Raw genomic sequence first — 15,562 nt, 5'->3', positions numbered from 1 at the left:
TATATATATATATATAATTTTTTTTGTTTTAAATTAAGTTATATTTTTCTTTTTCAATGTTATTGATAGTTAAGTACTTAAGTGTTTGCAAACTTTTAAGGGTTAAAATTAAAGATTAGAATTGAACTTTTAAGTGGCTAAAATAAAAATAAAATTGAAAATTTAAAATTAGAAAGTAAGTGGCTACAAAGAATTATTTAATAAGACCAATAGGCAAATTATTTACAAAATTGATGTTTACATTTAACAAGTAAATTAACGAAAAAGAGTAAAACTACATTTTCATGCATAATAAATTAATAATACTTCAAAATTCAAATTAATCTAACAAGCTAAAACATTAAGCATAAATACGTCTAATAATTTTAAAATAACACAAATTGTCTCAAATCAACTTAAAAGACGAACTTCTGGAGTACGCTCAAGACAACTCTTGATATGCCTCCTTAAAGAGGCAGTGCCACACATTGGACGATGATTTATGACTAAACCACAGTTCTTGCACTTTAATTTTCGAGCTTCTTCATTTTCTTCTTAACACCTCAAAGCGTTAAACATATGAGCGCACTCTAGAAGTACGGGGCATGATTTAACTTGAAGTCTTGAAATTGATGCCACACTTCACTTGAATAATTGAATTTGAAATTTATGATAATAATACTTTTATAATGACTAAACTAAATATTTGATGAAACTTGAAAGTTGAAAGCTTGAAATAATGAGTAATTGAGAATATTATCAAGAGAGAATTAGAGAGAAAATGAATTGAATTGTGAGGAATAATGAAGAAGAAAGGGGTATTTATAGTTTTTAAAAGGCTACAATTGCAATTTAGAAATAATAAGAGGTGGGGGGCTAAAATATAAATAAAAAGCCAAAAAGTGGCTGTTATGGGCAGAAATAAATGTTGGCCAACGGTCCCTTTTGGTATTAGACCGTTGGCAACGGTCAGATTTTTTTTTTTAAAAAAAAAAAAAAACAAAACAAAACAAAATTTCGGATTAACGGGCTGAAACGGGTGTAGTCCGTTAAGAACCCGTTAAGGACTTAAGGGGTTGTAGCGGGTTCGGTTACCCGTTAAAAAAAGGTGGACGTTACAAGCCCGCCTCCCGCCCAACCCGTCCCAACCCGCGCTATAGTCTACAGTAACAGGCTGGACCGGGCTGACCCGGGTTGAACCGGTGGTTGTTAGTGGGTCAGCCCGGCCCGATTAACACCTCTATTAAATATACACTAACTGTGGAAAGAACTTAACATTGAACCCGCATGACCACGTTCATAGAGGGCATGCACGCATCAAGTGCGTTCAAATGCTTTTCTTATACTATATATTTTCCAGAAATTTACTAATATACACTATTATTTTTTGACAAAGCAGGTTCAACTGAACCCAATTAATAACACGTGGGTCCGCCCCTGGCGACAACATTCGTTGACTAAGATGCATATTGCTTGGTCTCTAACCTGTGTTGTAGGAGATGAGAGCTGTCATTCTTATAATCAAACATGGATCGCATGAACTTCTAGTGGTAGAGAAACTAAAATTGAGTGAGACGACCTTAAATTGAGTGAAATAAGCAGTGAGGATTCATATAACCACCCCAACTTGCATAAGCCTGAGGCATAGTTGTTGTAGATTATAAGGTCAACACCTGGCTGGTCAATCATCACTACCAGCTAAATTTCAGGCAATTTGAGATGGTCATTGGATCACATTTATCTGAAAGAAAATAACTGAAGGAATGATGATTCTGTAATGAGTGTCAGCATTTTGATCAATACAATTATAACAACAAGCAAGATATAAGTCTTACTATACCGACACCGACTCTGTTGCTTGTTCATCCACTCCCTGACGAGCTGCTTTCTGTCTTTTGCTCCCAGATATGCTGGTTTGAGTACAGCTCATGAAAGAGTTTGTGGGTATACCTCGGGATTTTATTCATATGCCTCCTTTGACTTATTCTCAGCATTCATTTAACCAAAACCAACATAATATGAGAAGTTAAAAGAAAAGGCCTATATCTTCAAGTAAAAGGCAAGCTAAATTTCTCTAATCAGTAACGCCAAGAGAAACCTTCAATTTACCAACCAGATGTGGCAATGTCTTAATGCTGTCTTGAACAGATTGGTCTACGCATGATTCCACAACCTTCGTGGCATCACTGTTTTTCTGGAGTTTAGCAGTCTCATACTTGTCTTGGCAGACCCTTAGAGACCTATTCATCTTTTCCTGCGCCCATTACATTCAGCAACACAATCAAAATGCTTGCTCAAATAACGAATTAATAAACCAATTATCGTATTATTGGGCAATCAATTATGCTGCAGACCTTTTTTATCAGCAAAATATCACACGACAATACAAAACTACTAAATCTCCTCAGTTGAGATTATAGACATCAGTGTCAAATTATAAATAACATCCCCCTCCCGTGGAGATAGGAGGAAGGATACAGGTTGGGCAGGGGAATAATGGCTAGGCCAAGGACAGGAGTTAAATGGACAAATAAATTATGGAGAAACAAGCCAAAAACAGGAACGGATCAGTCAGCAACTTTTACAAGGCTAGCCACCCACTTTTTGTAATATCAAAATCAGGAGAAAGGTGCCAGTTCAACCAGAACAGTCATGCTAATATAAATGGAGGCAATTTAGAAGCTATAGTATGCCCTAAATCTCCTAAAGGAGACGAAAATCATCACATGAGGGTGAATTGATTTTTTTTTCAGAGCCAATATACTACTGAGTTCAAATGATCAAGAGAAGAAAAGTAGATATATGTCAACGAGCAGGCAAAAGAGAGGATATAAGACTTTTTTTTTAAAAGGAGATGAAGACACTAGCATCAAGAATACCACTTTTTTCCTTTTTTGTTTTTGTGATAAATTAATAGCATCAAGAATCCTTCTTTTTTATCAGTAATATAGCATCAAGAAACGTTATAAGGTACTGACAACAAGATATGAAAAAACAAGTGAAAATTAATGGCAAGACTGAAATATAATATGCAAGTAATTTTGGATTAGTCTCAAAGTTCAAATTATTCATATTTCTTGCATTAGAGTATATCTAACTAATTTCAGATGAACTATTCTACTAATTTTATATCTTCCCCGAAGGACTTGTCAATTTACATATTTCAATGCAATACATGTCACTTGTCAGAAAGATAAGTTGACAAGTTAACTATTTTTTCTCTCTTTTTTTTTATTTATTTACATTTTTTTTTTTTCTGAGGATAGCCAGCAGTTGGAACTTTTTTGGAGGGGACGGTGGGTTTGGGCGTGATGTGCATGTTAAGGACATGAAGACACTCGATCTTTTTTCTGGATAAATTCAATCATAAGGAAATAAATTAGGGTTTCAATTTTTCAAGTGAATAATTTGAAGCCTTTTTGATAATATTCCCAAAAAAGTTGAAGGCCCTTGATTCTAAGTTCTAACAGCCAATTCTTTTTCAAATAACAAGCACAGAGTAGCTTTTGCTTTGCTCTTCTGAATAAAGATATCAGTTCTTAATAAAAGAAGAAATAAAAGATCAAATATGGGCATTATAGAACAACTACATCTTCATAAAGCTTCAGTTATAAGCAAGAATAAAAGCAACTCGCAAATTGCTGACGACATACTTACAAGGCAATGCAGAATTCCGGTTCAACATGCTACATCCCTAAATATTAAAGTCATCCTAATTCTTCATGCTAGGCAAAGCAACCCCTACCCCCACCCCCACCCCCTAAAAAAAGCTTTCGGCCAGCTTTCTTATTTATTCAATCTGTTGTTTCTTTTTGTTTTGCTTTCCTTTTTATTTTGGATCAACTGTTTTTCTTTTCAATAAGCAAAAAGAGGACAAACCTGTATTGCACATCAGGGATACAACCTAAAATGATTTGAGCACTCTTTACAACATAAAAGGAAAACAGATTTGATCCATGTGCAAGCCCATTGCAAACACAAATTACTATGCAATCCAAAAAGAAAAAGGGAACAAATGAACAAATAAGCACCCCAATTCTGAACTTACACTACAAAAATTGCAATACAAAATTCCTTCACAATTGGTATAGTCCAATCTATCTCCTGAGTGTGTTTGGTACAGCAAATAATATTTTCCAACAAGATGAAGAAAATAACTTCCGTCACTATGAATGGAAGTCATATTCCTTTACTGATGCTTCAATTCTTACTCTATATCACTTGTTTCAACCAACACATTGACGTTGTCATTAACCTTTATTACTCAAAAATGACAGCAGAATATCCCTATACCATATCATTCACTTTGTTGATTACCATATGTATCTAGTTTGGTACCTAATTGAAAAACACTAGAAAATGATCCCCACAATATATTTTACCTCATGTCGAACACTTCCAAATCCAACTCCATTGTATAATATATGGACATTTATGTCTTCCATGTTCATTTCCCATTTCCCTAACTTCTTCTACAACAACTATGCCTCAATCCCAAGTAAGATGAGGTTGATTATATCAATCTTCATGGACCATGTTTCTCTATCTCTCTAATTTCTCTTCTGTTCATAAAGAAGAAACTATTAGTAACCAACAGCAATGACAAAATTGAAACTAATTTCAAATATTGAAGAAAGCAAAAATCAAGGTTCTGGCCCCCTCATCTGAATTCTGAACATTGAGAAAGGAATTGTCCTAATTCTTTCCCCTACTTGGTCAATCTTTTAGCTTTTCTCCTTACCATTTGCACCCCTAATATGGCATTCATAAAGCTCTAAACATTTTTTGCCAAGCATATGAATGTACCTCACCCCCCTTCATTATAGTGATCACTATAACCAACAGACTAAAGACCGTAATGTATTGCCTGCTATCTTAAGGTTACTTTACTTGTAAGTTGAAGTAACATTGGCTCATAAAATGCTAAGATTGAACATGCATATGACATACCCATTTTCTCAAGTGTATTTACAGAAACAACATGAAAGAAAATGTAGACCAAGAAAAAGAGTAATCTACCTGCAGAGTTAAGTCAGCTGCAATGATTGGAAACACTCTCCAAATAGATATTTTTCATAATATTCTGGTGTTTGGATACCAATAAATTATGAGAAAAAGTATTCACCAAAAGAGTGAAAATGACTTCCATCGCATATGGGCAGAAGTCATTTTCCTTTATACTTGATAGACATTGAAACCCTTTCTTCATATCAATCGCATCTACTAACATTTAGACACTATTGCCGAACTTTAATTGATACTAAGAAAAAATCTCTAAAACACTATCCTTATACCCTATACTACTTTTTGTATCTGCCATAGATCACCTATTTTTATACCTAATCAAACGCTGGAAAATAATAGATTGAATGATTTTTCCCTGTAAAAGATTTCCACCAAAACATATTTCATAATGAAAACATTTTCCTTCATCCTAAACGCTTTTACTATATATATATATGTATATATATATATATATATATATATATATATATATATATATATATATATATATATACTACCTGCATTGTACCCATTTTTGCTTTCTCCAAAATACCCCAAATATCACATTCACAATGTTTTAATAAAAGGGGCTCCTTTGTCATTCCACTAATAAACTAAACATCTCATTCTCCTCCCCTCATCCTCATCCTCCATCAGATGCCTTTTTTAATCTCTTTTCTTCTCTCCTTTATTCCTTCCGTCCTCTCCACAAATTCAACTAAATTCAAGCTTTACTGAACAAATTCAACTAATAAATAGCACTATCGGATTTCATTGAAGGGGATTTTTCGATTTATTTTTAAGAGCCTTTTCACTGAAGGGAATTTTTCGATTTATTTTTAAGTGCCTTAAAGATTTATGTTGGGTTACAGAACCATATCCATTAGTGCAACAGTAAATCTTTATTCAATGTCATGAGAACCGGACAACATTCATTTTGGTTGTATTTGCACGAAAATATAATCCCAGGTCTTTTTACTATTCTATTCTCGAAAACACCATCCTAATATAAGATTCAGGAGACAACAAGTAAATATAGAAATGGAAAGGGGATTTGAACTAAATCTGAAGAACGACCATAGTTTGAGAAGGCGAGACACGAAGGAAGAACTATGTCAGAATGAACCCTATGAATAGAATCTCCAAGTGGATCCATCTCCATTTGATGCCATCTTCAAATAAGAAGTTTTGAAAGGGAAAAATGAAAGAGGGAGAGAAGTGTTGGGTCTAATTTTTCTGTATAAAGACACAAAATCCCATTTATTAATATGTATGCTACAATATTATGCTGCTACGGGTATTTAGAGAAAGTAAAAATGGGTAAAATACTAACCTACTACCTTCATTTAGCAGGTTAGCAAGACACTATATATATATATATATATATATATATATATATATATATAGATAGATAGATAGATAGCAAAACTCAATGATAAAAGGTCTCCCCCTCTTCCCTTCTCCACTTAAATACCAAGTTTAGTTCGCAGGCTGCGGGGCTCAAACATGTGACCTAAGTCATAAGTCTCTCAACCTTTGCCACTGTTGGTATTTATTTAGAAGGTGATTCAAGAGTGAAAATGCATTTTGGACAAGATACTATTTTGTGGAAGGGTCTTACCCATTCTACCCATTCTTTAAATGATAGATATATTCTTCGTGAAAAGGTGTCAATTGTCATCCAATCTTTAAGGGTAACATTCTTTAAAAGGTATGTTAGTTACCTTGTTGAATTTCTATGAATACATATCCCACTTTGCAGAAATTCTACAAAAGAAATCTTCATATTGTCACTCTCTTCAAGAGTCCTTTTTCTTCGTTCAATTCTAAATTCCTATAAAAGTAGTTGACAAATTTAAGAGTTCTCCGAAACTTCTATTTGAATGCACATTAGAAGATTGCTGGGTGATTCGTGTATCTTGGGAATAGGATGTCACTTTGTTAGTTGCGCATCTGGGTAGCGATGGAACAACACCTTCCATAGGGTGTCTCGAAACGATTTTTCCTATCCAAAACTCTATCTTTTCTTTTATTATTATACACTATTGTGTATTAGTTGTTGATAAAATGATCTTTTTAGTATTACCATCCCTAATCTATTCCCAAACTCTGTTTAACATTGGAAAATAAGCATGACCAAACATGGCTAAAGAATAACTCAGAAAACATAGCGACGACAACACATTTTAAATGATCATATTAGTATTACCATCTCTAATATATTTCCAAACTCTGTTTAATATTGGAAAATAAGCATGACCAATAACGGCTCAAGAATAACTCAGAAAACGAAAGCAACGACAACACATTTTAATTTTTAGGTACAAGCAGTAAATTATACCTGAAAATTGGCCATTTCATTCTCAACAAGATTCTGAGCCTGAAGAACGGGAACACTGCAATACTCCACACAGTTATCTATCTCCTCTCGTTTTCTCCTCCTGTCAAAGCACTCATACGCACATTTGAAGTATGCTTGCTGACAAAAAACAAAAGACCCCAAAATTACTAATAAACCCAGTCGCATATGCATATAAGTTTTGTGAAAAAAAAGAAGAGAGAATTTAAAACCTGAAGGTTAAAATGGACATAATCTTGGACGCCGGAGAGTTGGGTCTGGGCGGCTGTATTCACTTCGTTGAGTTTCTGCCTTAATCTTTCTGTCATAATTCTCTCTTCTGCTGCTGCTATTGCATCCATCTTATTTTATCTGAAGATGATTAGAAAAACCCCAATTTTCTCTAGCTATATGTGGAGTTTTTCGCGATTAAATGTTTGGGGTTTAGGGTTTTAGACAATTGTTGAGGTTTCTTGCTCCTTGGGCATGGTCATGGATTGCTTGGGGAAAGGGATATAAACTTTGAGAAAATAATACTACCCCTATCAATAGGAATAGGGTATTTAAGAAAAGCCAATAATTTTTTTGACCAGTGTGTTAGTATTTATTATTTAACAAAATAAGGGAAAAGGTTCAAATATACACTTATTACTATTCGAAAAGGTCAATTTTATCCTCTTTATATTTTCGGCACAAAAATATTCTTGCCGTTACACAAATAATTCAAATATACCCCTTCTCTAGCCAAATGACTTTTCACAAGCACTCTAAGGGGCCATCAAGATCTTGAAACTTCAAGAGGAGAAGCAACTTAACAAAGCAAGTCTAAGTGCTACGACACTTCATTCAGCGAAAATAAAGAAATTTGGCAAGCTTCTTCAAATGAAAGTAAGCCAAAGGTTGACTCCATATGGCAAAATGACAAAGGCAAGTCTAAATATGGAGGCTAAGGAGTGAGGTAATAACTTTAAACCTTATTTCTAAAGTTTCAATTCTACTAGGTATTTTAAATGTCAAGGTTATGGTCATAGAATGAGTAAATATTCTAATAGAAGAACTATAATTCTAATGGAATAAGTCTATGAAAGAGAAGAAAGTAGAGAGCCATGTGAAAAAAATGGGGCTGAAAGCTATCGAGAAGGAGATAACGGCACTCCTAGTTTGTCTTTATATATTTTTAGGAGAGTGTTGAACACCCAAATGATGAAGATTATAAAACAAATGGCTTGCTCTATGGACGGTAAGATTGAATATCAAGTATTCTCGTTAATAGTCGATAGTGGTAGTTGCACAAATCTGGCTAGTGCTTCTATAGTTGAAATGATAAATTTGAAGATTCAAAGATATACTCACTCTCATAGACTCCAATGCCTTAGTGAATATGGTGAACTTAATGTAACTAGACTAATCTTGGTGAGTTTCAAAATTAAAAAATATTCTAATGATCCTTTATGATGTGGTTCCAATGCAAGCATGTCATCAATTTTAGGGAAGACCGTGATAATATGACAAAGGTGCTTTACATGATAAAAGGACTAACAAGTATTCTTTTGAGTAAAATGACAAGATGATAGTCTATAATCCTTTGACTCCATTTCAAGTGAGTGAAGATTATAAGCATCTAAAAAAAATTGAGTTAGAGGGAAACAGGAAAAGAAAAATTTTGGAGAGAAGAATAAAAAGAAATAAGAGAGATAACAAGAGATTTTGACTGAAGAACATCATTCATGCGCTTCTTTTATTACTAATGCTTTCCTTGATAATTTTGGCTTATTGTGTAGATCCTTTGAAGAAGAACTCAAATGGAACAAAGTGAATATACTTTCATTCTTGAAGGCAGTAAAATAGAATCTTTAGAAGAGCATCAAGGTAAGATTTCTTAGTAACACTCTTTATTTTTGTGATGAGCATAATGATATTTTATGTTTTAGCTTGATACTTATATATTTATTTTAATTATTCTTTAAGTTGTGGAGATACACTAGACGGTGATTCTAGTTGATTTGATGGTTTAAATGACCTATTTGCTTGAAGAAACATTGCGTGAAGTTGCAAAAAGAGTAAAGATTGCATTTTTATATGACTTTGATGAGTTTGATCCATTATTTTTTATTTTGTATACCTTTTTTATTTTGAGGATCATTATTTAACTGGTGATGTTACTTTGGAGAGTGAATTGATTGGTAAAGTTCCAGTTTTGAAGCCTATTGATCCTCTTGTCTCCAAATTGTTTGATTGTGAAATGCAATCTCTGAGTTTAATAAGGAAATGCCAATTGTGAATTGATCCATTCTTGAGAAGTCCATTGACGATACTAATGGAGTTATTTTGAAAGATGAAGTTATGAAAGGAAAAAAAAAATCTTTACTAGATATGATATTAGTGTAATCTCTCTTGCTTTTTCCATTTGTAAGTTTGAAAGAGCTAATTTGTTCTATTACTGTAATGCCTTCGGTTCTAAATAAGATGATAACTTTATTGTGAATTAGAGTGATGAGTTTAGAGAGAAACATGTTAAATATTTCTTGGATGCTACCTTATGTGAAGCCAAAAGACTTGAATTGTTTGAAGGTACTATTCTTAGTTCTAATATTTCATGTCTACTTTAATTGAAATACAGTTAATTTACTTGGCTTATGCTTATGCATGGGTTTACTAAGGTTATGAGAGTTGTTCCTTTTATTGATGATTCTTATATTGGGACACACTTAGTTTATAGTTTTGAGTTGATTCACACTACCTTTCATGTCTTGCTTGGCTCTTATACTTTGTTTTGTCCATTTATTCTATTCGGTTTTGACTTGATTGGTAAATTAGTTTTTATTATTTGTTTGGATGATTAGGTTTACCATAAAAGTATGCAAATAGATTTACTAGTTTGATTGAGAAGCTTATTTGTGCTCAAAGTGAGTTCTTACAAAAGGAAGCTTCCTTTCTTTTATTTGAAGATTTAAATTCGAAGTTAAATTTCTTTCAAAGGATGAGATGATAAGATCCGGCTTAGTACATATAATATGGGAAGCATAAACGATAATATAACGATCCGGCCGATTATTTTATGTCTTTAAGCCCCGTTTTTCCTTTTGAAGCTTCCTGTATGTGTATTTGTAGTTATAGGACTTGCAGGGATGGTTGGTTCGTTTTCGGGGAGGTTTTGGATTGATTTGGAACATTTATTTCCTAGTTTCGAAGTTTAAGTTTGAAGTGTTGACCAAATTTGACTTTTGTGAAAAAGACTTCGGAATGGTATTTTGATGGTCCCAATAGGTTTGTTGTGATTTTGGACTTAGGCGTATGCCCAGAATTGAATTCTGAGGTTCCTAGGATGAATTAGCTCTTTTTGCCGAAAATTGGCAATTTGAAGGTTTAGAAATCTTTTAAGTTTGTCCATGGTTTGACTTTGTGGCAATCGGGTTTGGGTTTTGGTTTCGTGACTTGAAATAGGTTTATATTTTAATTTGAAACTTGTGTGCAAAGTTTGGTGTCATTCCGAGTTGGTTTGATAGGAATCAGACGCTTGGTTGTGATTTTAGAAGCTTTTGAGTTTCATTGTGAATTCGATCTATTTTGGTGTTCGATTTGTGATTCCGGATGTTATTTGATATTCTGAGATCGCGAGCGAGTTCGTATGATATTTGTAGACTTGTGTGGATGTTAAGTGTGGAGTCCCGGGGCTTGGGTGAGTTTCGGACGTGTTTCGAGATGTTTTGGGCTTGTTTCATTTTTGTTGGTTTTTGCTGGTGCTGCAGGCCTCGCAGAGAATCAGTTCACATTTGTGAGCCTCACATTTGTGAGGTACCTGGTCTCAATTGCGGAAGTTGGCAGGGGGTGCGAAGTCTGGCTCGCTGATAAGTACATTTTACCTGATCCTAACCTCATAATTTCTCTCATAAAAATATATAAATTATCATGTTTCCTCCATATTCTTAACTTATTTTGCAGGAATAATTATAGAAGAATTGTTGTGCGTAGCATGAAAGAAGAAAAAAAAAGTTCAAGAAAAATACAATAAAGAAGTGTAAGATCGAGCTATGATTCATTACTTGTCACGACCCCAAAACTAACCCGGTCGTGGTGGCGCCTGTCATGAAACTAGGCCAGCCGACACAATCCCAAAACAAATCGATATTTCATAAATAAGATGTTTTAAGCTATTAATTAATAAAACTTCACAGCATAAGTCTAAATAACAAGTGCGGAAAGAACAAAGGCCCGACATCGGGGTATCACAAGTCACGAGCATCTACTAAGGACTGTCTGAATACAACTAAGACTGTCACAGTCTGGAAAACACTAATATAGTCTAAGGAAGATAAGAGGGAGAAGAGCAAGGCTGCGATCGCCATGCAGCTACCTCACCGGCTCCAAATATCCGCGACAGATGAAGGATCAGCGCTCGCTATCATGACCCGTAACTCCTGGATTTGCACACAAGGTGCAGGGAGTAATGCGAGTACGCCAACTCAGTAAGTAATAAAAGTAAATAAAGACTGAGCAGTAAGAAACACATAAATCCACATCATAACATCACAGTAAGTATGCTTCCAAAACAGTATGTAAATCAAATCATCTCGTTAAAATCCAATTTCAATAAAAATTCCTTTGAAGATATTTTTCCAACAATTTCAATAGAGGTTCAATGAAGTTTAGAGTAAAAATGATGAAAATCATAATTAGCCCCTCGGGCAAAACACGTATCACAAACCGCCCCTCGGGCATAACATCACTCGGAATCAACCCCTCGGGCAACTTCACAATCACTCGTAGTTAGCCCCTTGGGCACAACATGAATCAAGAACAGCCCCTCGGGTAACATCAATCACTCACTCAGGCTACCCGCGCTCACTGGGGGTGTACATACTCCGGAGGGGCTCCTACAGCCCAAGAGCTATAACAAGCCATCTTATGGCATAATAAGTCAAGCCCTCAGCCTCTCATATATCACAAATCAGTACAACATGCTGCGGCGCGCAATCCGATCCCATAATATCCTCACAACACAGGCTCTCGGCCTCACTCAGTCAGAAGCCTCTCAAGCCACTCGGGCTATCAGTAAAAGAGGGTGCTCAGCCCAAAATATCATTTTATGTATCAAAATGGAGTAAATAAGACCGAGTTATGAAATGAGTAAAAACATAGCATGACTGAGTACAGATATTAAATCAAAGCAGTGAGGAATAGTAGTAAAAAGCCCCTAAGGGTCCAAAGAGCTTGGCACGAGGCCAAGTATGGCATTTAGCCCAAAACATAGTAATACTTTCCAAAACATATAAGTATCAAATATTTTTCAGTCAAGTACGCAACTTAATAGTTGCTACGGGACGGACCAAGTCACAATCCCCAACGGTGCACGCCCTCACGCTCGTCATCTAGCATGCGCGTCACCTCAAAAATAGTGAAACGATGTGAAATCTGGGGTTTCATATCCTCAGGACAAGATTTACAGTCATTACTTACCTCAAACCGGACAAAACTCTAACCCGCGATGCCCTTGCCTCTCGACTCGTCTCCAAATGCTTCGAATCTAACCAAAATCAGTATATTATCATCAATATACACTAAAGGAATGAATTCCACACGAAAATTATCAAATTAAACCAAAAATCCCCAATTGGACTCAAACCCGCCCCCGGGCCCACGTCTCGGAATCCGACAAAAATTACAAAACTAGGAACTCCTTTCACTCCCGAGTCTATACATACCAAAATCATCAAATCGGACCTCAAATGGTCCCTCAAATCCTCAATCAAAACTCTCCAAAACTCAATCCCTTTTCCCTTCAACTTCTCTCCAAATTCCCACTAAATTCCATGATTAAACAGTGGAAAAATCATCACAAACACAAATAATGAAGCCCAAGTCACTTAACTCACTAATATCCCTCGATTCCCTCTTGAAATCACTGCTCTAAGCTCCAAACTCGTCAAAAAATGGTGAAGAATGAACTGAAATTCGCGAAGGAGATATTATATACCTTCTGCCGAGAACTTCCGCATCTGCGGTCCATAAGTCGCTCCTACAACGCCACACCTGCGGAAAATCCATCGCAGGTGCGGTTTTCACTTAAACCTCGAAAACCGCTTCTATGGTCAAAACCCCGCATCTGCGATCACGCAGGTGCGATCCCATGCGCGCACCTAAGGCTCCTGCCCTTCTCACTTATGGCCTCATCTGCGACTACTTATGCGCTTCTAGGGGCCTCGTACCTGCGGTGCCCACTCCGCAGATGTGGTTATGACAGTTGAAGGCAATCTTCAGCACTTCCTCAAATCCCATCCTTGATCTGTCAACCTCCCGAAATCATCCCGAGGCCCTCGGGACCTCAACCAAACATGCCAACAAGTGACATATCACCATTCAAACTTATTCAAACCTTCGGAACCCTCAAAACAACATCAAAAAACCAAATCACCCTCGGATTCAAACCTAAGGATTTCCAAACTTTCGAATTCCGCAAAAAATGCCGAAACCTATCAAACCTCAGCCGAATGACTTGAAATTTTGCACACACGTCACAAATGACACAACGGCCCTATTCCAATTTCCAGAATTCCATTACGATCCCGATATCAAGATTTCCACTGCCGACCGGAAAACGCCAAATTTCCAATTTCGCCAATTTAAGCCTAAATCTACCACGGACCTCCAGATTACATTCTGAACACACTCCTAAGTCCAAAATCACCTAACGAAGCTATCCGAACCATCAGAATTCACATTCGAGATCTTCTGAACATAAGTCAATATCCGGTTGACTTTTCCAACTTAAGCTTCTAAATAAGAGACTAAGTGTATCATTCCACTCCAAGGCCACTCCGAACACAAAACAGCCAACACGATACGATGAAATACATCTGAACAACACATAAGGAAGCAAAAATAGGGGAAATGGGGCTATAACTCATGGAACAACCAGCCGGGTCGTTACATTACTGCCGTGACAATGCAATAAGTCTTGATTTGCCTTGATGAATAGACGAAATCTAAACTTAGGATGATGAATTCTCATCTCTTGAAATGCAAAATCTAGATTTGCCATGGAAATCTAGCACCGAATTGAAAAGTGTAACGGCCCGGCCGGTCGTTTTGAGTGTGGTATCCCCGTTCCCCCCATTTACTAGTCCTTTTATGCTTTATAGTTGTTATATTGACTTACCGGATTGGTCAGTTCGGGTTCCGAAGGATTTTGGAATGAATTGAGACACTTAAAGCTTAAGTTGAAATGGTCGATCGGATGTTGTCTTATGTGTAAATGACTTCGGAATGGAGTTTTGTTGGTTCTGTTAGCTCCGTTGGGTAATTTTGGACTTAAGAGCGTGTCCAGATTGTGATTTGGAGGTCCGTAGTGAAATTAGGCTTGAAATGACGAAAGTTGAATTTTTAGAATGCTTGATCGGGAGTGGACTTTTTGATGCCAGGGTCGGATTCCAATTTTCGGAAGTTGGAGTAGGTCCGTGGTGTCATTTGTAATTTGTGTGCAAAATTTGGGATCAATCGGACGTGATTTAATAGGTTTCGACGTCGATTGTAGAAATTGGAAGTTTCCAAGTTCATTAGGCTTGAATCTATGTGGAATTCGTGTTTTTTGACTAAGTTTGTATGATGTTTTAAGACTTGTTGGTATATTTGGTTGAGGTCCTAGGAGCCTCGGGTTGATTCCGGGTGGTTAACGGATCAAGATTTGGAGTTGTGAAGTTGTTGAAGCTGTAGCCTTTCTGGTGTGGTCGCACCTGCGAGGGTCTTGGCCGCAGGTGCGGCAGGTGGTGCACAAGTTCGGAGTTAGAGGATGTCAGCAGAGGTCACAGGTGTGATGGGATTTCCGCACTTGTGATTGAGCAGATGCAGAAGCGGGGAGTGAAGGAGTTGATGGACTAGGGGTTTTCCGCAGGAGCGGACGAATAGGCGCAGAAGCAAATATTTGTACGCAGGTGCGGTAGCTGGGGAGTTAAGTGACCTCCGCAGATGCGGAGATTTCACCGCAAAAGCTGTGAGCACGTGATTTTTGCCCTAAGCAAATTAATTCCAAAAGTTTCAAATAATTGATTTCTTTACAATTTTTGTGAATTTTTGTTTGAATTTTTGTGTTAATTGGTTGCATTTTTCATATGAAAATACAGAAAAATATGCACATGCATTTAGGGATTTTAATTCCACAATTTTTATTTTTAGTATTAATTAGATTTAGAATAAAGTTTAAAGAAAAATTGCAAAAAAAAAATAGTCTTGTTGCATTCTTAATTG

The 15,562-nt window shown here is 36.1% G+C and overlaps 1 protein-coding gene across 4 annotated transcripts; it reads right to left on the bottom strand.

Annotated features, from left to right (window-relative positions):
- Positions 1–1,301: 1,301 nt before the first annotated feature.
- On the bottom strand, positions 1,302–7,895 carry LOC109238713. 4 transcript variants are annotated; one of them, XR_002069802.1, is made up of 4 exons: positions 7,555–7,895; positions 7,325–7,462; positions 1,559–2,233; positions 1,302–1,464 (listed from the first exon to the last, which is right to left on the bottom strand). XR_002069802.1 is itself a non-coding variant. In XM_019405188.1 (3 exons), the coding sequence occupies exons 1-3, from the start codon at positions 7,681–7,683 to the stop codon at positions 2,054–2,056; spliced, it is 447 nt and encodes a 148-aa protein (XP_019260733.1). In that variant the 5' UTR covers positions 7,684–7,895; the 3' UTR covers positions 1,302–2,053. The 4 variants fall into 4 exon arrangements, 1 of the variants encoding a protein (XP_019260733.1); XR_002069801.1 differs by having other exon boundaries at positions 1,302–1,720; positions 1,815–2,233; XR_002069803.1 differs by having other exon boundaries at positions 1,302–1,720; positions 1,820–2,233.
- Positions 7,896–15,562: the final 7,667 nt, after the last annotated feature.

The sequence above is a fragment of the Nicotiana attenuata genome, unplaced genomic scaffold (genome assembly GCF_001879085.1).
Source record: "Nicotiana attenuata strain UT unplaced genomic scaffold, NIATTr2, whole genome shotgun sequence".
NCBI classification, from domain to species: Eukaryota; Viridiplantae; Streptophyta; class Magnoliopsida; order Solanales; family Solanaceae; genus Nicotiana; species Nicotiana attenuata.
This window is presented reverse-complemented; position numbering and strand designations above follow the sequence as displayed.